The sequence below is a fragment of the Muscardinus avellanarius genome (assembly GCF_963383645.1).
Source record: "Muscardinus avellanarius genome assembly, chromosome: 1".
NCBI lineage: Eukaryota > Metazoa > Chordata > Mammalia > Rodentia > Gliridae > Muscardinus > Muscardinus avellanarius.
In genome coordinates, this window is record NC_137786.1 from 223989664 (window position 1) to 224015544 (window position 25881).

A 25881-nucleotide genomic window follows, 5' to 3' on the forward strand; every position below is an offset into this window, starting at 1 on the left:
TGGAGAGGGCAGGGAGGGGGGGAGACAAAAAGACACGGAGATGGGGAGACAGAGGGGGACCCCCGAGAAGAGGCAGAGCAAGAGGAGACCGTGACAAAGGCGCAGATGGACAGAGGGAGGAGAGGACGGGAGGAGAGGACGGGAGGGAGGGAGGGAAGGAAGAAAGGAGGGAGGGAGGGAGAGAACAGAGACGGGATCATAAAATATGAATAAGAGTGGTGGGGGGAGAAAATGAGAAATCGAACGACGACGAGGGAAGAATGGCAGATGAGAGAAGGAGCCAGGGATGAATGGGAAGGACGAGGCCGGCATGTATGCGGCGCCGACTGTATGCCCGATCGGAGAGCTGGGGCCGAGGAGGGAGGCTCGGGGCCAGGGGCTCCCCTGCTGCGCGCGGATGGCCTCGGCGCCCGCCGCACGCTCCCCCCCGCCCGCGCTGCTTGGCGACCGTCCCCAAAGGGCCCCCCTCCACCTCGCCAAACCGAGTGCCCCCCTATCCTTTGCCGGGGTGGCTCTCGAGGACCGGATGCTAAGTACCTTGGGCTCGGTCTAGACTAGCGCGAGTGGCACGCTGGCCTTCGTAAGGGGGCGCTTAGGTCACACACTGGCTGATTCCCCAAGAACGAGGCCACTCGGGGATCAGGGGTCGAGGGGCCCGGGCGAGACCCGCATCCACCCCTCTATAAAAGAGGGCAGAAGTTCGCGCCAAGCCAAGAGACTCCTCCCCAGCGGCGGGCCCTCCCCAGTCCGCTCGCGTGAGCGGAGATATCCCCTCTCGGACACGCGGCGTGGCCACATACACACGCACGAATTCGCACGCGCGCTCAAACTTGCATCCTCTCGTAAACGCTGTGAGGGGCACACGCGCGCACACGCGCGCGCACACCCTGGCCGCCCATCCCAAGCTTTCGCGCAAAATCCAACACAGCGGCGTGTTTCCCACCAGCGCGGACCCGAGGCTGGCGGGCACTCCGGGCTCGTCGGGGCGCCCACCCACGGCCCCTCCCCGGGACCCGCACCGCGCTCCGGTGCACTCGACCTTGCACACACAAAGTCCCGCAGACACTGTTCTAAAAGTTGCACACTCTGGGCTTGGGGAGCCCGCGCAGTGGAGAGAAAGGTCCCACGAGGGACGCGGGGGGCCGGAGGTGGGGGGAGGCGAGGGAAACCGGTGAATGAATGACCCAGAAACCCATCTCCTCCGGGAAAGCTGGAAGGGGGGGAACCGGACAAATCCATGGGGTTCCCTAACGCTACCGCACCCCCTCGAGAAAGGAGTTCTCTAGACCCCGCGGCGCCGCGAGGGCGACCCAGCCCAGCCCTCCGGACCCCCCAAGGTTGGGAGGGGGCGGGGATGGAGTGGTCTAGAAAGCCGCTCCCGCCTCCTAGTGGCCAGGAAAGGGTTAAGTCGGCCTAGGAAGCGAGGGAGGAGCCAGCGAGTGCGGGAAGGAGGGGGGGTGGTTGGGAGGCGCTGCCTCGCTGTCCCCACTCTCCCTCGGCAGGCAGCCGGGGCGCACGGACGCGCGGACAGACGGACTCCGGCGCGCGGCGCGCTGCTGGGGGGGCGCGGGCGCTGGGCGTCGAGGGCCAGCCCCAGCCCTCCCCATCCCGTCCTGCCCCGCCCTGTCCCGTCGGGGCCGATGGCTCCTCCCGAGGCCCGCAGCCCGGGGGGCGCAGGGTAGAGCGCCGCGGCCGGATCGCGCAGTCCGGGGACTCCCGGGCCCTCCCGGAGCCCCGCGGAGTCCCCGCCGTCCGTCCGGCGGCGGGCTAAGGGAGAGAGTGGGAGCGCCCTCCCCCCGCCGCCCCCTCCCCCGAGCGTCGAGACAAGATGCTGCCCGGGCTCAGGCGCCTGCTGCAAGGTAGGCACCCAGCGGCGGGGGGGCGGAGGGCGTCCTGGAGAGGCGATTGGGGAGCGCCCGGGGCGCCCCTCTCCCGGGCAAGAGGGTGGGGCAGCTGAGCGAGTGGGGTGGCTTGGGAGGGGACGAGCTTGGGGCGGGGGCGGGGGGAGGGCGCGCCTCCGCCCCCAGGGCTGCCCACAGGAGGAGGGCACCCGGAGCACGCAACGGGAGCTCGTGACTGAGGGCCAGCGGACGGGACCCGGGGCGGGCAGGGAGGCTCGGGTTCCGCTGTCCACCTGCTCCGGGAGCGCTCGGACTCGGGCCGGCTGGGGAAGCGCCGACTCAGCAACTCGTGCCCGGCGCCTCAGCACTTTGCAGTCGCCCGGGAGGACGAGCGGTTGTGGGTAGGGGGCTGTCTGGGCAGGCAGGGCGCAGTGGGGAATCCAAAGAGTCCGCCCTGGTAGGACAGATGGAGGGGCTAGAAAGAGGATGGTTCCGAGGTTGAGTGGCAGGCAAGGGTGTGGGCCAGAGATCGAGGGCGGGGTGGGGAAGGGGCCCCGGGGGGGGGGGCCGAGGAGGGAAGTCAAAGATGGAGAGAGGGGTTGGGGGAGCCAGCAGAGAGAGATAAGAGATGGGGGAGGGGAGAAGGAGGAATAAAGGTTAGACGGGAAAGCTTCGCAAGAAAGGGAAATCCAGAGGAAGACCAGGAGAGGGGACACCAGAGCCGGGGGTGGATAGGCTCCTCAAATCGGCGCTAGAGATAACGGAAAGAAAATGGGGACCAGGGCCCCGCAGACCAGCATGGGAATGGAGAAACCAGGGAAGGCTGGAGGAGGTGGACAGAGACAGGAGGTCAGAAATAGGAAGAGGCACGGTCAAGGATGAGCCGGGGTTGGGGACAAGATACCAGAAATGGGAGAGGGGCTGGGATGGGATGGGGCTGGGGGGCCGGAGGAGGGGAGACCGGGAGGGGTAGCCGCCCAGAGATGAGACAAAGAGGCTTCTGGTAACCACTTCCACGTGAGAAGCCCTCTATTCCCAAAGCGCCTGCCCGCCCGCCTCATCCCTGGTCTCAGGGAGTGGCTGATGGGCCAGACCTGGGTCTCTGAGCTCTGGGCCTGGGGCAGCTGTGAGGGAGAGGGGAAGGACTCTCCAGTGGGCGGCAGCCTCTCGGGGTGGGCACCCCGGCTGGCTCAGTGCTGCCATTTATATCTCTGAGCCCCGTCGTCGGATCCTGCCACCCGCCCGACCGTAGCTGCTTATTTTGGGGTGTTACATTCTGGCAGAGTGCGAAGCTGTTCGCAGCAGCTTCGAGCCTCCAGCCCGCCCGCGTCAGTGCCTCCCCGGCCCCCTGCGTCACTGGTACTGCCGCCATGGCCACTCCAAGCCCCCTGCTCGGACCCTGTCCCCTCAGCATCTACCTGGCAGGCCCTGATGCAGCCTGTGCCCAGGGCCCTGCGCCCTTCCTTCCAGAGCCAGAGGCCTGCCTCTCGTTCCTGGACCACCGGGCACCAGCGGCTCTGCCCCGTGCATTGGCACACACAAGCTCCTGCCCGCACTCTGATCCACCTGCTTGCACCTTAAGTTCCTTCTCCCACTGAACCTCTGGCCCAAAGGGTGCTATGGGCTGAGACCTTGGACTCGGCTTGGTCCTCGAGTCCTAACAGCCTGGAGTCCTTGAGTGGTCCCTCAGTGAACGGATACTTTTCGGCTCCGGTCACCTCAGCCTTCCGGGATCAATACCACATTTTGGCCTCTCTCCACTCCCCTCTCTGGACGGTTGTGGCCGCTGGACACAGTCCTGTCTTCCTGATTCCTAAAGGTGCTGTTCCCTAGAGCCACCATAGCCGGGAGCCCTAGAAAGGGAAGCTTCAAGGAGAGCCTGGGCTCCTGCCTGGCCAGGCAGCCCTGGGCACCTGGGCCCGGTGTCTGTCTGTCCTCCCTGTGCCTCAAGGACAGCCTTTCTCACCTCCAGGTGGTTTCTGTGAATGAGGGGGAGGGCTCCCACAGGAGGGCAGAGAGTCTCCTGACAAGGGCCAGGCACCCCCTGCTTTGCCGTCTGGGCCCCACCTCGCCCGGCTGCATGACCAAGAGGCAGCTGGTTCCCATCTTTGAGCCCTCTCCATCCTCTGCAAGCTGGGAGCCACTAGAGTGCTGCTCCCCCCCCCACCCCGAGGGTGGGGGTTGTGTCACGTCCTGTCCTCTGGGTAAAGAAGTTAGCATGTGCTAGCGGTCAGTGCCTGGCACAAGCAGTTTCTTATCATAAGGCTTCCTCCCTTCTCTACCCTGCAAGAGCAGGCTCACCCACTGGCTTCAAAGGCAGGAGGGTGGGGAGAGGGGGAGCCAGCGAGGCTGCAGAAGGGGTCTTGCTCTGCCCAAAAGGTGGTGGAGGAACAGACTAAAGGCTTCTGGGAGACACCGGGTTGGAAGGGCCTTGGTGGCTCACTCTGAAACTGACCCTTCCCCTCCCAGTTCTTGGCGGTCGTGGCTCCCAGTGGCCGTGGGGGATCCCCCCTTCCAGGCTGACATTCCGTGCCTCTTGCTCCAGTCTCTACCAGAAACCCACAGATCTAAGGCCAGCAGTGGCTCTGTGGTCATGGGAGGCAGGGGTGGCAGGCCCAGGAGGCCGGGCCAGGAAGGAGTTGAAGTGTCAGGACCGGATGGGGAGGGGTGTGTGGGGAGGAAAACCCCCACGGGTGGGAGAGGACAGGGGCCCTCTTCCCAGCCCCTCTGCCCGGGAGGCCCCGCTGCAGCCAGCCCCCAAGGGGCAGAGAAGCCTGGAGCCCCCGCCTCCCGCCCTGCCTCCAGCGAGAGCCGCAGCCTGAATTATGGATGAGGCTCCTTGGGTTACAGCTGCTGTGCACGCAGCAAGGGCCAGAAATGGCAACAGTCACTGCTACTTAGCAGCTGTCAGGAGGCCCCCGGTCAGGGTCCCTCCTCTAAGGCCTTCAGGGAGCACCCTGGCCAGCAGGTGAGGAGGCCCAGGAGCACCAAATGCTGGGAGCAGGTGGGGACTCTCAGGGAGCCTGGTAAGAGGTGGGATGGAGGCCCTAGCCAGCCCCTAGCTAGCAGGCTCCTGGTGCTGGGAGCGGTGGGCCCTGACCTCCGGCCCTATGGGCTCTCCTTCCCTCTGTCCCTCCTGGGCTGGCTGGAGGAAGAGCTCCCTAATCCTCCAGGGGGCTGGCAGCTATCAGAGCTCACTCTTGTAAGCTTGTGGATAAGAGGTGGGATTAGGGCTCAAGAGGAGGATTTGGCTTCCTTTGGTCCCAAGTCCTTGGGGAGATGGAGCTCAGAGGGTGACTCCTAACAGGAAGGGTAGTGCCCCAGGCTGGGTCTCGGGAGCCCTTCTGTGGTCCTCGCCCTGTACCGCCTTGCTGTGTGACCTTGGACGAGTCGTTTGCCTTCTCTGAACCCCAGCTGTCACCGCCTGTAGAACAGATGCCTGAGCCAGATGAAACTGGAGGACTTTCACAGCTCCGAAATGTCCCTACACCGCAGTGCTCAGGAGACCCATCGGGTCCCCCACCCCACCGCTGCCTGGTGCAGATGAGGGCCGAGAGCCATGCTCCTGCACCCCACGTGGCTTTGAAAAACTCCGGGAGGAGAAAGTAATCGTGAAACACCGCACGGGGGAGGGGTGAGAAGGGCCGAGAAAGGCGGAGGTGGTGTGAACGAATGTCACTATTACATCACACCCAGCCTACACACGCACGGGGCCGGCGCTCACACACACGCGGAGGGCGGCCAGCACACGCCAGCTCGCGGCACGGGAGGGGCGGGCGACGCACCCTGTGGGCCGGGGTGGGCGTGGGGATGGGGGTCCCCCGGAGCCAGGCGGGAGCATCTGCCACGGCAGCGCCATGTTCCCGGCCACCAGGGCCCTGTGTGAACACCTGGCCCACAGCAGCTCCTGTAGTAAGCACCTGGCTCTCACTGTTACCCCAGATCACACACGCACGGGCTCATTCACACACGCAGTCACCTCGCGTCCACACGAAACAGCCATTCACAGCCCCGGAGGCCCCGCCCACAGGGCCCGCCTGAGCTTTTCCCGGGACCCCAGATCCACGGAGAGCCTGGGGTCCAAGAGCCAGGCCTCAGCCCCTCCGCCCTCCCAGGCCTAGCCCCCACCTGAAGCCCAGGATGCTCCATCACTGAGAGCCCAGGAGATGCTATCTGGGGTGCGGGCTCCCCTCTCTGCAGGCAAAGCAGTGACTGATCCCAGGAGTCCTCTGGGAAGCAGGACAGAGAGTGGGGGTCAAGCTAGGGGTCAAGCCTCCCAGACAGGACTTTTCTCTGCTGCACTGGGGGCCGGGGCCTAGGAGCCTGTGGCACAGAGCACAGGCATCAGCCCTTGACCCTTGGTCCTTGCGCCTGCCGGCACCCGCTGCCCTATCTCTATCCTAAGACAAATGGACCACATCCAGTCTTCAAAAGTTATTTTAAGCTGTGCATGGTAGCACACGCTTGTAATCCCCGCACTTGGGAGGCTGAGACAGGAGGATCATACAGGTTCGAAGCCAGCCTCAGCTACTTAGTGAGGCTCTCAGCAACTTAGTGAGACCATTTCCAAATAAATTATAAAATAGGGCTGGGGGTATAGCCTGGAAGTAGAATGCCCCTGGGCTCCATCCCCAGTACCACACAAAAAAATTATTTTATTTCTTATTTTATTTTATGTGTGTGTATGTGTGTGTTTGTGTGTGTTGCTGGGGATGGAACCCAGGGGCATTATACCTCCAAGCTAATCCCCAGCTCTATTTTTTATTCTTTATTTTGAAATAGGGTCTCAATGATTTGTGAAGGGCCTCACTAAGTAGCTGAGGCTGGCCGAGGAACCCGGCTCCTCCCGTCTCAGCCTCCCAAGTACTGGGATTACAAGTGTGCCACCACACCCGGCTTCAAAAGTTATTTTGCAAAAGAAAAAAGGAAATAAAAACGGTTTTAACTGACTGTGCCTGAGAAGAGCTTGAGATCTACAATCCCCCTTCTCAGACTCTCCACACTCAGTAATACTGCCTGCATGGGGGCACGGGAGGAGCAGCACTCTTGGAGTGGGTGGGGGAGGGCACCTGGTCCTTCTGCACGTGGCTGGTGGCCTCAGTTACCCCCTGCCCCCGGTCACTACGCCCCCTCCAGGAATGCAGAGGCCAGGGTTCTTCCAAGCGGAGGACGCTGTCACTGGTGGGCTCCCAGGCTGGGCCTGGGGACACCCAAGGAGCTGGCTCACACGGGCCTTGGATTCACAAAGGGCCCCCGGTTCCCGTCACTCTCAAGTGCGTTGGCTTTGCTCCCCCGGGGGACATTTTGGCAATGTCTGGAGACATTTGAGTTGTCACAACTGGGGGCAGGGTGCTGCTGGCACCTGGTGGGTAGAATTCAGAGCTGCTGAACACCCTATATAGGGCTGCCCCCACGACAGGGAGCCCGCAGCAGGCAGCGCCGCCTCGACAGTCTTTTGACATTTATCGCTTAACAAGGTCAAACGTGCACCGGCGACAACAGCATGAGAAGCGATTCATTCACCAAATAACTTGAAATGTAGCATGGGCTTTCTCCAGTGTCCTCTCGGAATTCTTTTTTAATAGACCTCAAAAAGCAAGGTTTGCCAACCTCAAAGGAGTTTCAAGGTGGGGAGGAAGTGGCCAGGCCTCTCAAGGCCCCGAGATTGCACCCAGAAGCCCCCAGAGCACAGAGTCGGCGCCCCCCACCCCGGCACAGCCCAGCCCATCTTGCCGCCCTTGTGCCCGCAGGTCCCGCCTCGGCCAGCCTCCTGCTGATGCTCCTGGCCCTGCCCCCCGCGGCCCCCAGCTGCCCCATGCTCTGCACCTGCTACTCGTCCCCGCCCACCGTGAGCTGCCAGGCCAACAACTTCTCCTCCGTGCCACTGTCCCTGCCGCCCAGCACGCAGCGGCTGTTCTTGCAGAACAACCTCATCCGCACGCTGCGGCCGGGCACCTTCGGGCCCAACCTGCTCACCCTGTGGCTCTTCTCCAACAACCTCTCCACCATCTACCCGGGCACCTTCCGCCACCTGCAAGCCCTGGAGGAGCTGGACCTGGGGGACAACCGGCACCTGCGCTCCCTGGAGCCCGACACCTTCCAGGGCCTGGAGCGGCTGCAGTCGCTGCATCTGTACCGCTGCCAGCTCAGCAGCCTGCCCGGCAATATCTTCCGCGGCCTGGTCAGTCTGCAGTACCTCTACCTTCAGGAGAACAGCCTGCTCCACCTCCAGGTGAGCCCCGCGCCCCCCTCTCTCCTGGCCCTTGACCCCCAGGCCCTCCTCCTGCCCCAGCAACTCCCTCTCCCCCTCCCTCAGTCCTTTATTTCCAAGTTTCCATCCGGTTCACATTCTCTAAGGCCGTTTCCTTGTCTCTTCCGTCTGTCTGTCTATCTCAGTTTGGGCCCCTGTCTGCCTGTCTGTCTGTCTCTCTCTCTTCCCCCAACCTTCATCTGCCTCTGCCTGTCTGTCTGTCTGTCCCTTCCCATTCCTCTCTGCCCCTCCCCTAGCCTGCCTCCCCCATCTGTCTCCCTCTGCCTCTTCTGTCTGTCTCCCTTCACACACCCACTCCGCACACTCCCCCTCGTCTGCCTGGGTGTGCGTACGTGTCTTTTTCTGTGATCTCTGCTTTCCCCGTGCTTGCCTTCAGGGGACTCTGCCTTTCCCCAGGCGCCAAGACCTTTCGCATCCACCCCCGGGTCCTCCCACGTCACAGGCAAGCCACTAGGGTCCCCTAAAAGGCCCCAGTCTTTCCAACTCGCGGTGGGATGGGAGAGGGAAAGGCCCTGCTCCTTCTACAGCCCCGTTCCTGAACCTCACCTCTTGGTGCCAGGGACGAAGGAAGGACGGGTAAGACTCTGTTTCCCAGCTAGTGAACGGAGGCTCTGAGAAACGGAAGAAGTAACAGTAATTGTTATTTATTGTTATTATTATTGATCTAATTATTGTTTATTATTGTTGTTATGCTGACTGTCTGACAGTCAGATCTTCCCATTCCATTTCCCCAGGAAGTAATAACACACCCTCCAAACCGCCTGAGAGAAAGCCTTCCTTGGCTACACAGCCTCTGGCTGGAAGGGGCCAGGAGCGTCCTAATGCTCCTCTCCCACCTACACCTCCAAGGCGCCTCCTCCTTTCCATCCCTGGCTGGCGCCCACTAGTCACCAACCTCCTGGCTGGAAAATCAGGGCCACGTTGACGATGCTCCTGATAATAACAATGCCAATAAGAATTTAACCAGCAATTCTTCTTTTCTGTGGCACTGGGGATTGAACCCAGGGGAGCTACACCAGCAGACCAATTTTATTTTTTATTTAGAAACGGGGTCTCGCTGAGTTGCAGAGGGCCTAAGTTGCTGAGGCTGGTCTCGAACCTGTGGTCCTCCTATCTCAGCCTCCCACATACTGGGATTACAGGCGTGCGCCACCACGCCTGGCTTTGACCAACATTTATTGAGCAGCCACGATGTGCTAGATGCTCAAAATAGAGTACTGGACAACACACTCCCTGCCTTCACGGAGATGGTATTCTTATGGGGCGAGAAAGGGCACAGAGTGCTAGGAAAATGTCTTATGTTATTATTGCATAAGTAATCCTCATAATCATAGCAGCCACAAGCACTTGTCGGCACAGGCTGCACTTAGCAATTTACTGGTCTCAACCCTGCCACTTAAAAGTGTGTGACAGTTTTTAAGCTAGGCCTCGGTTTTCCCCATCTGCAAAACAGGAGTAGTAAGAGCACCCACCTCCTAGGGATTTTATAAGAATTAAGCACATGAATAATTTGTAAAGCACTTAGAATAGTGCTTGGCATACAGTAAGCGCTCTATAAATGTCTGTTAAGATGCTATTTTAAAAGAGAGAGAGAAGGAACTAGGCATGGTGGTGTACACTTGTAATCCCAGTACTTGGGAAGCTAAGACAGGAGGACCGCAGGTTTGCAGCCAGCCTCTGCTACTCAGTGAAGCCCTCCGCAACTTAGTGAGACCCTGTTTCAAAATAAAAAATAAGCCGGGTGTGGTGGCGCACGCTTGTAATCCCAGCATTTGGGAGGCTGAGACAGGAGGATTGTGGTTTGCGGACAGCCTCAGCTACTTAGGGAGGTTCCTTGCTACTCAGTGAAACCCTGTTTCAAAATAAAAGAATAAGGGCCGGGCGTGGTGGCGCACGCTTGTAATCCCCGCGCTTGGGAGGCGGAGACAGGAGGATCCCGCAGGTTCGAAGCCAGACTCGCTGGCTTAAGAGACCCTGTTTCCAAATAAAAAATACATATAAAATAGGTTTGGGAGTGTAGCCCGGAGGTAGAAGGCCTTCCAGGAACCCCAGTACCACCACCAACAACAAAAAAAGACTAAAATATAGGGCTGGTGGTGTAGCTCGGAGGTAGAATGCCCCTGGGTTCCATCCCCAGTACCGCAAAAATAAATAAATAAATAAATAAATAAATAAATAAATAATAGGGCTGGGGGTGTAGCTCGGTGGTAGAATGCCCCTGGGCTCAATCCCCAGCACCACAAAAACAAACAGGAAAAGAATTTTAAAAATTGGGCTGGGGGTATAGGTAAGAAGTAGAATACCCCAGCACCACAAAAAGAAGAAGGAGGAGAAGGAGCAGGAGGAGGAGGAGGGGAGAAGAAACAGCCTTATTTAACACTGGTTTTGGTAAAGTGCCCCAATGTGAACCTGGTGCTATAGACTGAGGTCAACTTCAAGGATTCCACCTCCCTTTCTTTCTTCTTGAATTTTCTTGGCCTTGTAATTGCAGTACTTGGGAGGCTGAGGCAGGAGAACTGTGGTTCACGACCAGCAAACTGCAAAAAAAAAAAAAAAAAATTATTTGCGTTAGCTTAAGCACACCTTGCCTCACACCCGCAGCCCTGCCTGAAGCTATTTTCACCTCCTCCTTAACCATGAAAGAGAGGCTGGGGTCCCCAAGACTCTGCAGAGGACCTCTGAGCATCAGTGCCTTAGACCACCGCCCTTGTGACTGCGGCACGGTGTTCTCCCCGCACACTAACCCTCACGCAGCGTGCTTGCAGGGACAGTGGGAACAACAGGGGCTTGGACACAAAGTTCCCGAGGCCACACAGGCTGGCGAGCTGGCCCTGGAGCCTGCGGAGTCTGACCACACTTCGGGGGGACCGGACCCCAAAGTACAGTGGAGCGGGCTTCTATTGGAAAGCATAAACTTCAGAGTCAGCCAGACCTATGTCCAAATCCTGGCTCCTGTGTGACCTTGGACAAACCCCTTCACCTGCCTCCTCCTCCGTTCCCCTCTTTAAGTTGGCAGTTGTGACGGTACTTAATACTACTACTTAGCTACGACATTTCCTAAGGGCTAAAAGGGAACGCCATACTCCAGGGCGCTGGAATTGCCATTCCGGGCTGAGTGGCCCTTATCCAAGATGCATGGGGACCAGAAGTGTTTCAGATTTCAGACATTTTTGGATTGGGGAATCTTTACATCTACATATGCCCAAAATTCATTTCTATTTCGTATATATCTATACACATAGGCCGAAGGTAATTTTATACATTTTAAACGATCCCTTGCGCGATACTGAGTTTCACAGTGTGGAATTTTCCACTCCTTGCATCATGTGGGTGCTGTAAAAGTTTCAGACTTGGGAGTGTTTCTGATTTCAGGTGTTTGGGTGAGGGACACTCACCCTGCGTATTCTTTATTACTACTGCCACTGAGCTCTTGATCCGCCGTGTCAGTGGCCAAACAGTTGTTCATTATGTAACTTTAGGCAAGCTGTCTTCCCTCTCTGAACCTCAGTTCCCCATCTGTAGACTGGGAGTAATAAAAAAGAATGCCTTCCACCAAGAGTGGCTGTCAGCAGTGAGCAAGTCAGTATGCATAAAGCTCTGAGTTTAAGATAGGCGTGGTGGCGCACGCTTGTAATCCCAGCATTTGGGAGGCTGAGACAGGAGGATCAGGGTTTGCGGACAGCCTCAGCTACTTAGTGAGGCCCTTTACAACTCAGTGAGACTCTGTTTCAAAATAAAGAATGAAAATCAAGTCTCGGGGTGTAGCTCAGAGGTAGAATGTGCCTGGGCTCCATCCCCAGTACCACACACAAAAAAGTACATTAGCACTATATGAATTATGTTACTAAGTTCTGGTCTTTCATCTACTCTCAGGGTCTGGGGTCAGCAAGGGCCTGGAAAGAGGAGAGCTCAGGTGGATGCTAGGGTCTTCTGGGACGCAAAGTGTTTTTTCAGCACCCACCCCCTGGCATGAATGGCCCAGGGCATCATGGGAAGGAAGCAGCTTCACACCTGGTCCTTTATAGAGATGCAAAGAGACAGCCTCGGCTCCTGGAGGAGCCAGGCTGGGAGATGCCACAGGCAGGTGAAGAAACACGTGGGCTGTGGTGAGATCTTCAGGGTGCTGGTGTGACCCAGGATGGGGCTGGGCCCGCCCCGGAGGGACAAAGGAACCAGCTAGGCTTGGAGGAGGCTCCCAAAGGGGACCAAAGCTTCTCAGGGTGTGGCAGGGAGGCCCGGAAGTGGGCTGGGGTGGCGCTTCTCATGGACAGCCTGCTGCACGCCAGGCCCTGTGCCAGTGAGTTCATTCAGCTTCAGACACTCACTGCGCACCTACTACAGGCCAGGCAGGGCGCAGGGTGCCAGGGATCTAGGGGTGAGCAAAAACCCTGGCCCCGCTCTGCTGGAGCCAGTTCCTGCTGGAGGATAGCCAGAGGATGAGTGGAGATGCTGTGTGTGTGTGTGTGTGTGTGTGTGTGTGTGTGTGTGTTTTGTGTTTTGTGTTTTTTTTTATGTGTGGGTCTGAGGATAGAACCCAGGGGCATTTGACCTTTGAGCTACATCCCCTGCCCTATTTTTTTTTAATTCTTTATTTTGAAACAGGGTTTCACTCAGTTGTAAAGAGCCTCACTAAGTAGCTGAGGCTGTCGGCAAACCGTGATCCTCCTGTCTCAGCTTCCCAAATGCTGGGATTACAAGCGTGTGCCACACACCCAACTTTGCAGGGTGTTTTGTTTTGTTTGGTGGTACCGGGGTTCCTGGAAGCCCTTCTACCTCCGGGCTACACTCCCCAGACCTATTTTTACATTTTTATTTGGAAACAGGGTCTCCTAAGCCAGCGCGCGCGGCTGGCTTCGAACCTGCGCGATCCTCCTGTCTCCGCCTCCCAAGCGCGGGGATTACAAGCGTGCGCCACCGCGCCCGGCTCTTTGCATGGTGTTTTAAGAACAGTCTCTGCGCTCAGGCAGATCTGAGTTTGAATCCCAGCCCCATCTCCATTTTGCGGTGTGGCTCCGGGTAAGTTATTTAACCACTCCGTGGACCCGGCAGTGAAGTGGAGATATGACCCGTACCACAAGGCGGGGGCTAGAGGATGCTGTGAGGATTAAAGGACATCCTCCTGGGAAAGAGCTCGGCCCAGTGTCAGGTACAGAGCTAGCATTCCATGAATGGTAGCCATTGTTTAACACGGAATGGTGAGGATGCTGACCAAGTCTTAGCATAGGACCAGCTAGTGGGGGAACTGGCCCAGCTCTGTCTGGCTCCAGGGCAGTGGTTCCGAGCGAAGTTCCACTTCCTATTAGTCAACCGCTCTCTCTGCGCCTCCCTCTGCCACTCCCCCGAGTGGAGGTATCATTGTGTCCACCTGTGACGACTGAGTTACCACCTAGGATCCGCGCGGCACAGAGCTTGGCGCGGGGTGGCAGCCCAGGAAGTCATCGCTCAGTGCTGCTGACGCCGACGGTGACGCCGATGCCCACCAGAGGCTGGTGAGCACCCTGAGCGGGGGCGCCTGGCACAGAGTCGACACTGGCACAGCTCTGCCGAGTGAGTGAGGTACATTCCAGGACTCACCAACTCTTAAAAGAGACCAGCCATCCCAGGGCACTTGTTCACAGATTGAAAAAAAAAAAAAAAAACCTAACCAGAGAGGTGCTTGGAGCCGTCCAAGGTCACACAGCCTAGCAGCTGATGTGCCTGGCGGCCCAGAGCTGGGAGCTGGAAGGCTGGAGGGAGGCGAGGTTAAGAACAGGATGCAGCCGGGGAAGGGGGGCGGGGATGCTTCGTTAAGATTCCAAATGGATGCAAATTGCTGTGAACTGGCCAGGCAGGAGGTGAGGGAGATGTGGTTTTTGAAATGGAAGAGGATGACTTTAGCAGACACTCTCAGCCCAGAGGTAGGGGCGCTAGAGAGGGCCAAGGGGGAGGGCTGGGGATGTGAAAGTCGGGAGCTTCTTAATGCGCAGAGAACCATTTCACGGGCAAGCAGAAAGAGGAAGGACCGGATCTGAGAGCTGCGGCCCAGGAAGTGGCCGTGGGATTTGGCAGCAGCTTGGCTGGGTGGGGAGGGGGGACCCCCAAGGCTGAGGCTCAGAGGGGTACGGACGGGCTGGACTTTTTGCAAAGAAAACAAAGAGAGAGGAGGTTGGAGTCAAAAATTAGGACTGTGGGTCAATGGTACCTGAATTCCCTGCGGTCCCTGAACGTTTCCTTCCCTTCTTGACCTGCCCAGAGCCCTGACTGCCCGGCTCCTCCCCACCCTTCCCCATATTGATCCACTGACTTGTACCTCTCTGGGTGTGTCTTGGTCTTGGCTGAGTCTCCATGAAAAAGAGAAGCCCTCAATGGGCGTGTGAGTGGAGGGCTCTGGATGGGCCAGGGTGCCGGGAAGCCGGCTGGGGGGCTGAAGGGGGGATCCCGGCCGGTGGGATGCTGGTGTCGAGGCAGCCGAGGAGGCTGAGGGGGATGCATCTCAATGTGGCCCAGAGGAGGGCTCTTGGCAGGCTCGGTTCCTGCAGCAGAGAGGGCGGAAGCCAGATGGGAGGGGGCGAGGACGGGAGCGAGCACAGGAAGGTGGAGGCTGTGGGTGTGTGCCGGGAGTCAAGGGCTCCGGGGTGATGTGAGAGGGGGTGATCGCCCTGGTGGTGAAGCCCTTCTCAGGGACCAGGGCCCCTGCGGGGCTGGCCTGAGCATAGAGGCCGGGCATAGCCCTGAGAGCCTGACCTCCTGGGACCTGCTGACCCCAGCATGCAGCGGGGCAGGAGGGTGGGGCCTGGGGCTTCTCTGGATCTCAGCACATCCTCTGTAAAAAGTTGGGCTAGTGGAGATAAAGTAACAGCTCCCAGATCAGCTTGCCACTGGGTTTCCCTGGTGAGTCAGGGAGCTGAAACGCAGGGTCCAGCGTGGCTCACACCCACAGCTGTCCATTCTGAGCCAAATTCCTAGGGTCTCCCAGCACTGAGCGGGCTTCCTCAGCCCAGGCAGGTGGAGGAGGAGTTGGGTATAAGCAGCTCTGCCTCTTCTCCTCTGCTGCCCCAAGAGGAGGGGGAACTGACACCCGAACCTCAATAACCTGCCTAGTAGCAGAAACTTTTGTTCCCCAAGGGGGTTCTCTTTGGTGTAGAACCAGGGATTGGTCGAATCCAGGGGCATTCATTTCTACCTCTGAGCTATTTTCTTTCAAAACAGGGCCTCACTAAATTACTGAGTCAATAAGGCTGGCCTCAAACCTGTGATTCTCCTGTCTCAGCCTCCCAAGTACTGGGATTCTAGGTACGCAACACCATTCCAGGCTTCGAGGCGGTCCTCTTTTAGAGAAAAAGGGATGGGCCCTAACTCTAACTGAGCCATCTCTGTCACGTGACCACTTTAGTAATGGCAGACTGGTACGTCCAGGCGCTGTACCCTCACCAAGATGGGGTCACTCGGGCCTCAGCCAGGCCGCTGAAGGCTTTTCTCCCTGTTGTACGTACTGAGGAAACTGAGACTCATTGAGGCTAAATAACTCGTAACTCAGCCTGGAAGAGGGCACTCTGCATTGTGAACCGGAGCCCCACCCCCCAGTCCATAGGCTCCATCACTGGACGGAATCCCCATGCTCGGGCACGGTGTCCAGCACTGCGCTCAGATGAGCTCTGTGTGCACTGACTCGTAGGATCCTCAGAACAGACCTGGAGGGTAGGCGCACTCCTCACCTTCCAGGAGAGGAAACGGGCTCCGGGAGACCACTGACTTGTCCAGGTTAACAATAAGGCTAACTCCTACAATGCCAGCCGGCCGCGTGGAAGCCTCATGCCAAGCACCTGAGCAGCTGCTTCACGTAATCTCCGCGAGTCATAGATGAGGGGACTAAGGCGCTGAGAGACGGAGTGACTTGCATAGATTGGCGCAGTCAGTTAACAGCAGATCCAGGATTTGACATCATAAAGCCTGGCTCCCACTCCGCCCCCGGTGAACTCTCAGCCAAAGCAGAGACCCACCAAGGCCCTGTCAGCTTCCCCTGGGAACTTGCAGATTCTCGGGCCCCAGACCTGCCAGGGGTCAGGCAGGGCTCAACCATCTTCATGGGACTGTTGTTGTTGTTGTTACTGGGGATTTGACCCAGAGGAGCTACACTCTCAGCCCTTTGAATTTTTGTTCTGAAACCGGGTCTTGCTAGATTGCTCAGGCTGACCTCGAACCTTTGATCTTCCGGTCTCAGCCTCCCAAGTACTAGGGTTAAGGGCCTACACCACCACGCCCGGTTTGCAAAGCATTCTGACATGCCCTAAGTGTTAAGAACCACCAGCCTCGGCTGGGCGTGGTGACGCACGCTTGTAATCCCAGCATTTGGGAGGCTGAGACAGGAGGATCGCAGTTAGCAGGCAGCCTCAGCTCCTTGGTGAGGCCCTTTGCTACTCAGTGAGACCCTGTTTCAAAATAAAGAATAAAAGAAAAATAGCGCTGGGGGCGTAGCTCGAAGGTAGAATGCCCCTGGGTTCCATCCCAGTGCTGAAAAAAGGAAAGAAAAAAAGAAAGAGAGAGGAAAAAAGAAAGAAAAACCACTGGCCTCAATTATACCGCTTTTCCCAGGGCAAATAGCTTAAAGGAATCAGAATGCCAAACCCGGGCTCTCCATCAACAGGTCCCAGCCCTTCTACTGCGCCCCTGCCGCCCCTCCTCGCCCTCTCCGGTGGTGCCCGCTCTCAGGACCCTCTCTCTCCTCTCTCCCCCGCCCAGGATGACCTGTTCGCGGACCTGGCCAACCTGAGCCACCTCTTCCTCCACGGGAACCGCCTGCGGCTGCTCACGGAGCACGTGTTCCGCGGCCTGGGCAGCCTGGACCGGCTGCTCCTGCACGGGAACCGGCTGCAGGGCGTGCACCGCGCGGCCTTCCGCGGCCTCGGCCGCCTCACCATCCTCTACCTGTTCAACAACAGCCTGGCCTCGCTGCCCGCCGAGGCGCTGGCCGACCTGCCGGCGCTCGAGTTCCTGCGGCTCAACGCCAACCCCTGGGCCTGCGACTGCCGCGCGCGGCCGCTCTGGGCCTGGTTCCAGCGCGCGCGCGTGTCCAGCTCGGACGTGCCCTGCGCCAGCCCGCCCGAGCGCCGCGGCCGGGACCTGCGCGGCCTGCGCGCCGCCGACTTCCAGGCCTGCCCCGCCGCGGCCCCGCGCCCCGCCGGCCGCGCGCGCGCCAACAGCTCGTCCAACCACCTGTACGGCGTGGCCGAGGCGGGCGCGCCCCCCGCCGACCCGTCCACGCTCTACCGCGACCTGCCCGCCCCGGACGACGAGGACGCGCGCGCGCGCGCGGGCGGGGACGCGCCCACCGAGGACGACTACTGGGGCGGCTACGGCGGCGAGCGCGCGTGCCCGGGCGCCGCGTGCCAGGCGCCCCCGGACTCGCGCGGCCCCGCGCTCTCGGCCCGGCTGCCCGGGCCCCTGCTCTGCCTCCTGCTGCTGGCGCCGCAGCATCTCTGACTCCGCCCGCCCGGGCAGCCCCCCACTCCGGCTGGGGACCCCCGCTGCCTCTCCTCGCCGCGCCTTCCGGGCTGCCCGGACCTCCGGCAGCCCCCTAGAGGCTGTGTTCGGTGGCTCAGCCCTCTACACCCTCGTTCTAGCCAGTAACTCTTCTTCCCCAGACCCCGGCCGCCCGCCGGGGTGGGGGGCACCCAGCCGGGCCGCTGAGCCCTCTCCAGGGCCCCCCCGCAGTGGGCCTGAGGGGCTTCGGCTTGCAGAGCATCTTCCACCAGCAGAGCCTTCGAACCTCCCCAGGGAGCCCCACCCAGGACCCTCGGAGGGATGTGTCTGCGAGGGCCGGGCTGACGCCGGGGCCCCTGCTTACCTACCCCGGTTCCCGAAACCTCCTGACACTGGAGGAATACTTTTCTCCTAAGTCTACCCTGGACACTTTTTAGGGCGCTGGGGGAGAGCTTTCCTCTCCACCGTGGCCCCCTGTGTGGTGAAGATCAAAAGAAGTTGTTTGGGAAAAAATTTATTAAAAAATTCTATTATTTTATCTCCTGTAAGATTATTTTTTGGAGGGGAGGGAAGGGCTCAGGACCTCGCACATGAGGTGAGGGCTTAGAATTGTAAGGATTTCAGGACTGAAGGGATAGGGTGGGGAGCGCCTTCTTGGCCATTGAAGAACTTGCTGCTGGTTGAGCCTGATGAGGAAAGATTAAGGTGACCCTCAGTCCCAGGAATCCGGGAATGGTGGTCTTGGGGGGCGGGGAGGGGGCTGCTGATGGAGCCTCATAGCATTTGTCCAGGGGAAGCAGCTGCAGCCCAGGGCTTGTCTGGTGCCTGGAGATGATCTCCAGCCCCCCCTAAGGGCTCCTCCAAGGCAGGAACAGTCCCCACCTTCCTGTGACTTGGACAGCCATGGTCACCGCCAACCCACAGGGCTTTGAGCGAATCTCAAAACAGCCAAACACCTTAGAGAAGAGCCGAAGATTGGATTTTGACTCCTACTTCCTCCCTCAGGTAAGTGCCTTTGTAAAGGCACAGCTGTACACAGCTGCTCTATGAGTGTGTGTGTGTGTGTGTGTGTGTGTGTGTGTGTGTGTGTGTGTGTGTGTTCCTGAGAGGTGGATGAGGTCAGAGAAAAGAGTTTTCCAAGAACCAGAAGAGAGGCCAAGAGGCTGGGGTGATCAGAGGGGCGAGAACCCCGAGCTGGGGTGCCTTACGGGCCTGGGTATGATCTAAAGTGGCCTCTTCCTGGTAGACAGAAGAGAAGCTGGGGACAGGGAGCAGCCCAGGCTAAGAAGGGCTCAAGAAGAAAGTCAGGAAAAACTGGACTCAGACAGAAGCAACTGGAGTTTGATGGTTCAAATTTAGGAGCAAGTGTCTAGCTTGGAAAGCCAGGCACAGGGGTGCACATCTGTAATCCCAGCCCTTGCCTTGGGAAGCTGAGTCAGGAAGATCACAGGTTGGAGGCCAGCCTCAGCGACTTAGTGAAACCCTGTTTAAAAATGAAATTAAAAAGTCTGGGGTTGTAGCTCGGAGGTAGGAGCACCCCTAGGTTCAGTCCTCAGTATCCCCCCCCCAAAAGCCAGTATCTAACTTGGGAGGTGGGAGTGTGAAGACAGAAGGGACTTGGGGGTGCTGGGGCTTGAGGAGGCGGGACGCTGAGACTCTGTGACTACAGCCGGGTGAGTGAGAGGATGGTGAGGAGGAAACCAGGAGTCCACATCTCAGGCCTAAGGCAGGTGGACTGTGGAGAAGACTGGGTGGGGAGGGGATAGTGAGCTTCGAGTCTGGGGTCTTTGGGGGCTGGTGTCAGGCCAACCTCTAGGAAGCCGATGAGTTGGGGGAGGGCAGACCAAGCAAGACTGGCAATGGAGGAGGGGCTGCTGGCCTGGGCAGGGGGAGGGGGATGCTGGTAAATGGGAGGCAAGCTGTCCAGGTCACAGAATTATCGTTGTGAAATATTCATGGGCCTTCGGTCCAGATGCTATTTCAGAACAGCGAGAGCAGGAGTGTGTGAGCCTCAGGAAGAAACCTAAAGAGATGCCGCTCTCCGCCAGCCCCCACCCCGCACCAGCAGCCCAGACAGACCCACGGACACCCATCACGTGCACACCCACACCCTCCGGCACCCGCTCACACACTCGCACAAAGCGCAGCTACGCGGCACGTGCAAGCACGCCAGCCGCCCACGGCCCCGCTCGGGCAGATGCACCCTCTCCCGGGGGCCCCAGCGGGGAGCGGGCTCCAAAGGCCTCTCCCGGTAACCCCATCGCAGCAGCTCCGAGCCACCCGCCCCAAGCAGAAGGCACATTCAAGGACACCAGTCCAACCCGCACCAAGGTGCTGGTGGGGAAACTGAGGCCAGAGAGGGGAAGGGACTTGTCCAAGACTCCCCCATCGCCTGAAAGAAGCAAAATGTATTTGCCTCCCACGTTCTGTGAGTGTACCCCATTCTGCATTGTTTTCGTCTGCCAGGCACCCAGGCTAGTTCTGGTTAGCTCCTCCCTGTCTAATCCTCTGTATCCACTCCTGGTTACCCAGAAACCCCTCCTGGTCCTAATCCAGCCTCCCCTTCCCATCCCCCCACCTCCCAGCTCCAGCGACTCATTACCTCATGCCTAGAATATAAAAGAAAATAGCAATAATCCCCACGCCGTTTTCCCTGCAGCTTCTGTCTCTCCTCCTCCCACCCAGCCTCCTGCCCACCATGACCAGGTTCATCTGACCAAAATTTGCATTATGTCACTCAGGAACCTACAATGGCTCCCTGTTGCCCCCCGGGTTAAAGATGGAGTGCCTCAGCTGAGCACCAGAGAGCCTTCCGAGGCCAGATCCAACTGCTTGTCTCTCGTGGCCACATCCCAAGCCTCCTCCCCAGCTACCATATTTGGGTCTTTCTTCCTGGCCATCCGTTATGCACTACGAACTGGTGCTGGGTACTGGGGATTGAACCCAGGGGCGTTCCTACCTCCGAGCAAACCTGCCTCGCACACTCTCTAAAGTTCCTTAATCTTCCTCCCCACCCAGACTGGGAAACGTCTGGTGAGGTCACAGACCCCAGGGCCCTTCCCCAGGATGGAGACAGCATCTCCCTGACCACGGATGAGGGTTTCCTGACTGCTGCCCTTCAGAGCAGTAGCTGGAAGCCGGGCAGACGGCTGCCCCCTGCCGGCCGCCTCGGGAAGCTCAGCCAAGCCCCAGTCCTCCCAACCGGAGAGTGAGCATCTAACCCCGCAGAGAGGGTAGCAGGCCGCCAGATGACAAGGTTTCTGAGCCCTTAAGCCTCTAAGGTTCTTACACCCAGCGTGGGGGAGGGCTCTCAGCTCTGCTTTCTGAGCGGCTGGCTCCCCACTTTAGATCTCTAATCTGTGAGAGGCCTCTTCGCCTATGAAATACAAAGCTCCCAGGACACTTTGCCCCCTGGGCTCTGAGGGGCCACCGAGCCAGGGCACAGTCCAGGTGGCAGGCCCAAGGTCCAGCTGGGGTCAGGTTTCTACATGAATTTTTAATGGTTCCAGCCAGACCTGTCAGATGTTCCGGAACCTGAGCACCCATCTCCTTTCCTCCCTGGACATGATGCCCTTCCCCACCCCCATTGCCCCTGGGGGGCAGGGCAGGGAGGACAGCTATCCAGTGGCCTCTGGAGAAAATGGCTTGGGGAGGGGGTAGAAAGGCCAAGGACCTCATCATTCTCCCACATTGCAGCCGTGTGGCTTTGGGCAGATCGCTTAACCTGTCTGAACACTGGGAGTTTTCTTTGATTTTCATTTCATAAGCTGGGGCATCAGTGCCCACCCAAGTCAAGTGGAAGGTGGCCTAGGTGTTGATCATGGCCTGTCCTCAAATCCTGCCTCCCTCCCGTCTGCGTCATCTCTAGAGGTGTCTCTGGGTCTCTCCTTTGAAGGTGGGACTTCAGGTGCTTCGCACACACATACACCTTGGGGCTCCCTTCAGATGCGGAGGGGAAAGGAGAGAGGACTAGGACGCGGATGAGGCTGACGGTGAGGCTGCCGCAGACCGGGCAGAAAGGAAGCGGGAGGCCTGCTGGAGAGAGCCGAGCCGGTGCAGGCTGAGTCCTCCCTTCTCCTCCTCCGGCCTCCATTCCTTCCCCCCTTGCGCCTTCTCCGTGGTCCTTGCACCAGAAGTCGACTGGGCCGGCTGAGCAGAGGGCGGGTCAGGAGCCTGGAGGGAGGGTGGGGGCGGAGACTGTGGACGGACCACTCCCCCCGCGTAGTGTGTCTAAAAATAAGAGCCTTTTTGCAGCTGATTTAAGGGGAAGCTGATTCCGGAGCTCCTGGCCAAGGAGCCCTGGAACCTGCATTTTAACCAGCGAAGGTGGGATGAGAGGCACCCTGAGGTTTGAGAAGTGTCTCCTCGAAAGTGGAGGGCCGGCAGGAGGGGGCCAAGAACGGGGTCTCCCTCCCCAGGCAGAAGTTAGACAATGGTCCTGTCGGAGAGGTGGCCAGGACGGGAATAAAGGCCGGAGGGAGCAAAGCCGGAGGTCACCGTGCCGCGAGCGGGCAGTAACACACACCTGCCCGGGCCCGAGATGTTGAACTTCTGGGCCCGGGACCTGGAGACCGCGGAAGAGTCCCATCCCTGTTTCTGGGGCCGAGAAGATGCCTCTCGCCGGAGACTAGCGCCCTCCGGGGGTTCATCCGCGGATGTGGGTACCCGTGCATCACTCCGCGGGTCCTGGGAACCCAGTCCTGGTCCAGCTTCCTCCTGACCTGTTCCCTCCCCTCCCCCCTGCCCCAGGTCCCCGCTCATCTGCATAAAGTTCCAATTAACACGTTTTTCCTTAGCTATTTGCGATCCCTGAACTCGCTCCCAGCCGGGGAGCCCGCTTCCCGCCGCCCCCTCGCCCCTCGCTTCGCGGCCCCATTAACCCTTGCGCCCCGGGCTGCTCCCTGCGGCCGCGACCCCATCGGCCGGGAGCTGGGGGGCAAGGGGCGCGCCCCGGGGCTGCAGACTGCGCAGAGGGGTCTGCCGCAGGCCGGAGGCCAGGGCTCTGCGGGGAAGAACCAGGCGCTGCCCCGCCCCTGTTTCTCGGAAGAGATGGGGAGGGGGGCTTCTCCTGGGAGATCGGGGCGTCGAAATTCCTCGTTCCTCATTCTCCGGCCCCCGCACCCCTCCTCCTCCTCGCCACGCACCCTCTCCCCTCCCCAGCCATCTGTTCTACTCGGCAGCGCCGCGACAAACACGGTTCCAGCTCGCTTCCGCCCCTGCCCAGCCCCCTCCCCAAACTCCCCCCATCCCGGGGAGCGGGAGAGATGACACCCCTCTCCTGTAACGGGCCCACACGTCCGCCTCCATCTCCCGCCGACCCCAAGCCTCAGCTGGACGGGGCTGAGAGTCGAGACCCCCTCCTTCCATTCCCGAGGCGTCTTTGGGGCTGGAGAAGACGCTGGAAAAGGCGGGAGTCGGGAGGCTGTGGGGAGACCTCAGAGGGCGGGGCACGCCCGGGTTAGGGGTTCTGGAGGCCGAGCCCCGCGAAGCGCGGACTAATGGGGTGGGGGTCCCCTCGGTCCCAGGCAGTGCACGCCGCACCGCGCAGCGCCGCCTGCTGGACACCGCGCGCACGCCCTCGCCCGCAATCCCACGGGGTCCCCACCCCTGGGCTCTGGTCCACCTGCACCGCTCTGCAGAAAGCCCGGACAGAAAGCCTCTGGGGCCTGAACCCGCCGGTGGGTGCTGTCAAACTCTGATTTTGTTATTTTGCCAAAAGGGCAATGTTGGAGGTCAGGGGTGACTCCGGGCAGCCAGAAATCAGCCGTGATTTTGCCAAGTCTCCAGCCCTCTCTGCACGTTGTCTCACTTGAAAACCGGGCCGGTGTGTTCTACTAAGTCAAGAGGACCTAAGACCAAGGGAGGGAAGAAGCTTCTCTGGAACGGATGGATGGCGCGGGGTCGAGGCAGAGGGATGGAGGATAATGCCTTTAAAGTCACTCTCGGCCCAGAAAGGCCAGCTGAGAATTGGGAAGAGCTGGGCCCTCCTGGCCGCCTGACTGCCCAGGGAAGGCCTGAGGGTGGGCGTCCCAGTCAGACTGCCCGGTTCTGTGTTCAGCTGCCCCGCTGTGCGTCCTTGGGCTTGTGCCTTACCTTTTCTGGGTTTGTCCCTCAAACTGCAAAACAGGATGTGACTATGGACCTCTGGGGCTGGAGCTGGGATGAAATGAGACACCTGTGTTGAACAGGCAGCTCCTCAATAAACAGTAGCTGCTGCACCCATTCCAAGGCTTTAACCAGTAAGGCCATGCCCCAGGAGCGCGTGCATGGTGCGCGCACACACACATAAATGTAAATTGGGCATGGTGGTGCATGCTTGTAATCCCAGTACTTAGTACTTGGGAGGCTGAGACAGGAAGATTGCAGGTTGGAGGACAGCCTCTGAAGTAATGAGACTATCAAATTAATGACACCCTGTTTCAAAATTAAAATTAAAAAGTAGTACTGGGAAGGCAACTCAGAGGTAGAGCCCCTGGGCTCAATCCCAGTACTTAAAATTAAAAAAAAGTAAATGTAGAGCCAGGCATGGTGGCACGTGCCTGTAATCCCCAGTAGTTGGGACGCTGAGACTGGAGGGTTGCAGTTCAAAGCCAGCCTCAGCAAATCAGTGAGGCTGTCAGTAACTTAGTGAGACCTCGTTTCAAAATGAAAAATAAAACGAGGCTGGGAGTGTAGCTCAGCAGTAGAATGTCCCTGGGTTCAATCCCCAGTACTCAAAACAAATTTTAAAAACTCCATAAATGGCCGGCGTGGTGGCGCACGCTTGTAATCCCCGCGCTTGGGAGGTGGAGACAGGAGGATCGCGCAGGTTTGAAATCAGCCTTGCTGGCTTAAGAGACCCTGTTTCCAAATAAATAAATAAAAAAAGGTCTGAGAGTGTAGCTTGGAGGGAGAAGGGCTTCCAGGAACCCCAGTACCACCAAAAAAAAAAAAAAAAAACTCCATAAATGTAAAAAGCCAGGCATGATGGCACAAGCCTGTAATCCCAGTATTTGTAATCCCAGACTGAGACAGGGAACCGCAATTTCAAGGCCAGCCCCAGCACTTCAGCAAGGCCCTCAGCAACTCAGTGAGACCCTGTTTCAAAATAAAAAGTAAATAGGGCTGGGGGTGTAGCTCAGAGGTCGAATGTCCCCAGGTTTCAATCCCCAGTACTGCAAAAAATTTTTAAAGTAAGCATAGGGCTGGGGGGCGTAGCTCAGTGGTAAAGCAGCTGATTGCCGAGGATGCCCAAAGCCCTGGGTTTAATCCCCAGCACTGCAGAGAGAGAGAGAGAGAGAGAGAGAGAGAGAGAGAGAGAGAGAGAGAGAGAGAGAATGTAAATATAGCATAACATAAAGCTCAAAATTTGCATGAAGTTTAAGATATAATAAGAGACTCCTCAAAGGTGTTGCTTTCAGCAGGTCCTAAGATGCTCTGGTGGGAAAGTTTGAGTCATCCGTCAGCATTCTTTTGGAAGCATCCTGGCCTGACCTGCGTGGACAAAAGCCAGCTCCCCGATGTCCCGCAAACCCCAGGCAGTGGAGGGCAGGATGAGGCTCCCACCAGGCAGTAGGGCCAGGAGTCCAGGCCGCCTCTGAAATGGGGCCTTCTGGGCTGGCAGTTGTCAGCCATGGGGATCCCCTTCCAGGGTGGCCAGAGCAGGACCCAATGGAGGGCGGAAGGGTGAGCCAGACAGCCAGGGGAGGACAGACAGGAACTCCGGAAGCCATCAAATGCGCAGCGGCTGGGCAGGAGGGATAGGGTGGGGAGACAAGTCCCTCACTACCCAGCCTCTCGCTCCCCTTTTTATTTTCTCTAAGACCCGCAAGTAGCAGCGCCAAGCGAGGGAGCCCGCCCTCCAGCCCTGCAAGAGCCTCCCACACCCCGTAGAGGACACTGGGCGCCCCGGGCCCTTCCAAGGGCGTGGTGCATGGTGCCACGTGTGCACACACACACACGTGCCTGCTCCTGGCAGCGGAGGCCTTCGGGGCTCACAGATCCTGTGAGTCTCAGAAGGCAGCAGCAGGCCCCTGTGGGCCCCGTGGACAGAGCCTGGAGGAGGCGCAACGTTGCACCCTGTTTCTTGATCAGAGGCACAGTGGTTGCCTTCAGTCAATGGAGGGCTGTCATGGGCTTTTTTTTTTTTTTTTTAAGGTTATTTCCTCCCCTCTTTGCAAGTTCTTACAAAAATAGATTTTCTCCTGGTGTTCTTAAACCCACAGCCACTGGCTCTAGGTGCAGGGGACAGGTAGGAAGCCATGTGGCGCAGTTCCCTGTGGCTGGTCAGGCCCTGATCGCCAGTTGTCCAAGTCCCTTGTTCTCAGAAGT

General features: G+C 58.9%; 1 protein-coding gene across 1 annotated transcript; it reads left to right on the forward strand.

Annotated features, from left to right (window-relative positions):
• Positions 1–1828: 1828 nt before the first annotated feature.
• RTN4RL2 (reticulon 4 receptor like 2) lies at positions 1829–17571 on the forward strand (the record flags this gene model as incomplete). The annotated part of the gene is made up of 3 exons (XM_080712656.1): positions 1829–1859; positions 7592–8073; positions 16831–17571. The coding sequence occupies 3 exons, from the start codon at positions 1829–1831 to the stop codon at positions 17569–17571; spliced, it is 1254 nt and encodes a 417-aa protein (XP_080568782.1).
• Between the last annotated feature and the right edge of the window lie 8310 nt (positions 17572–25881).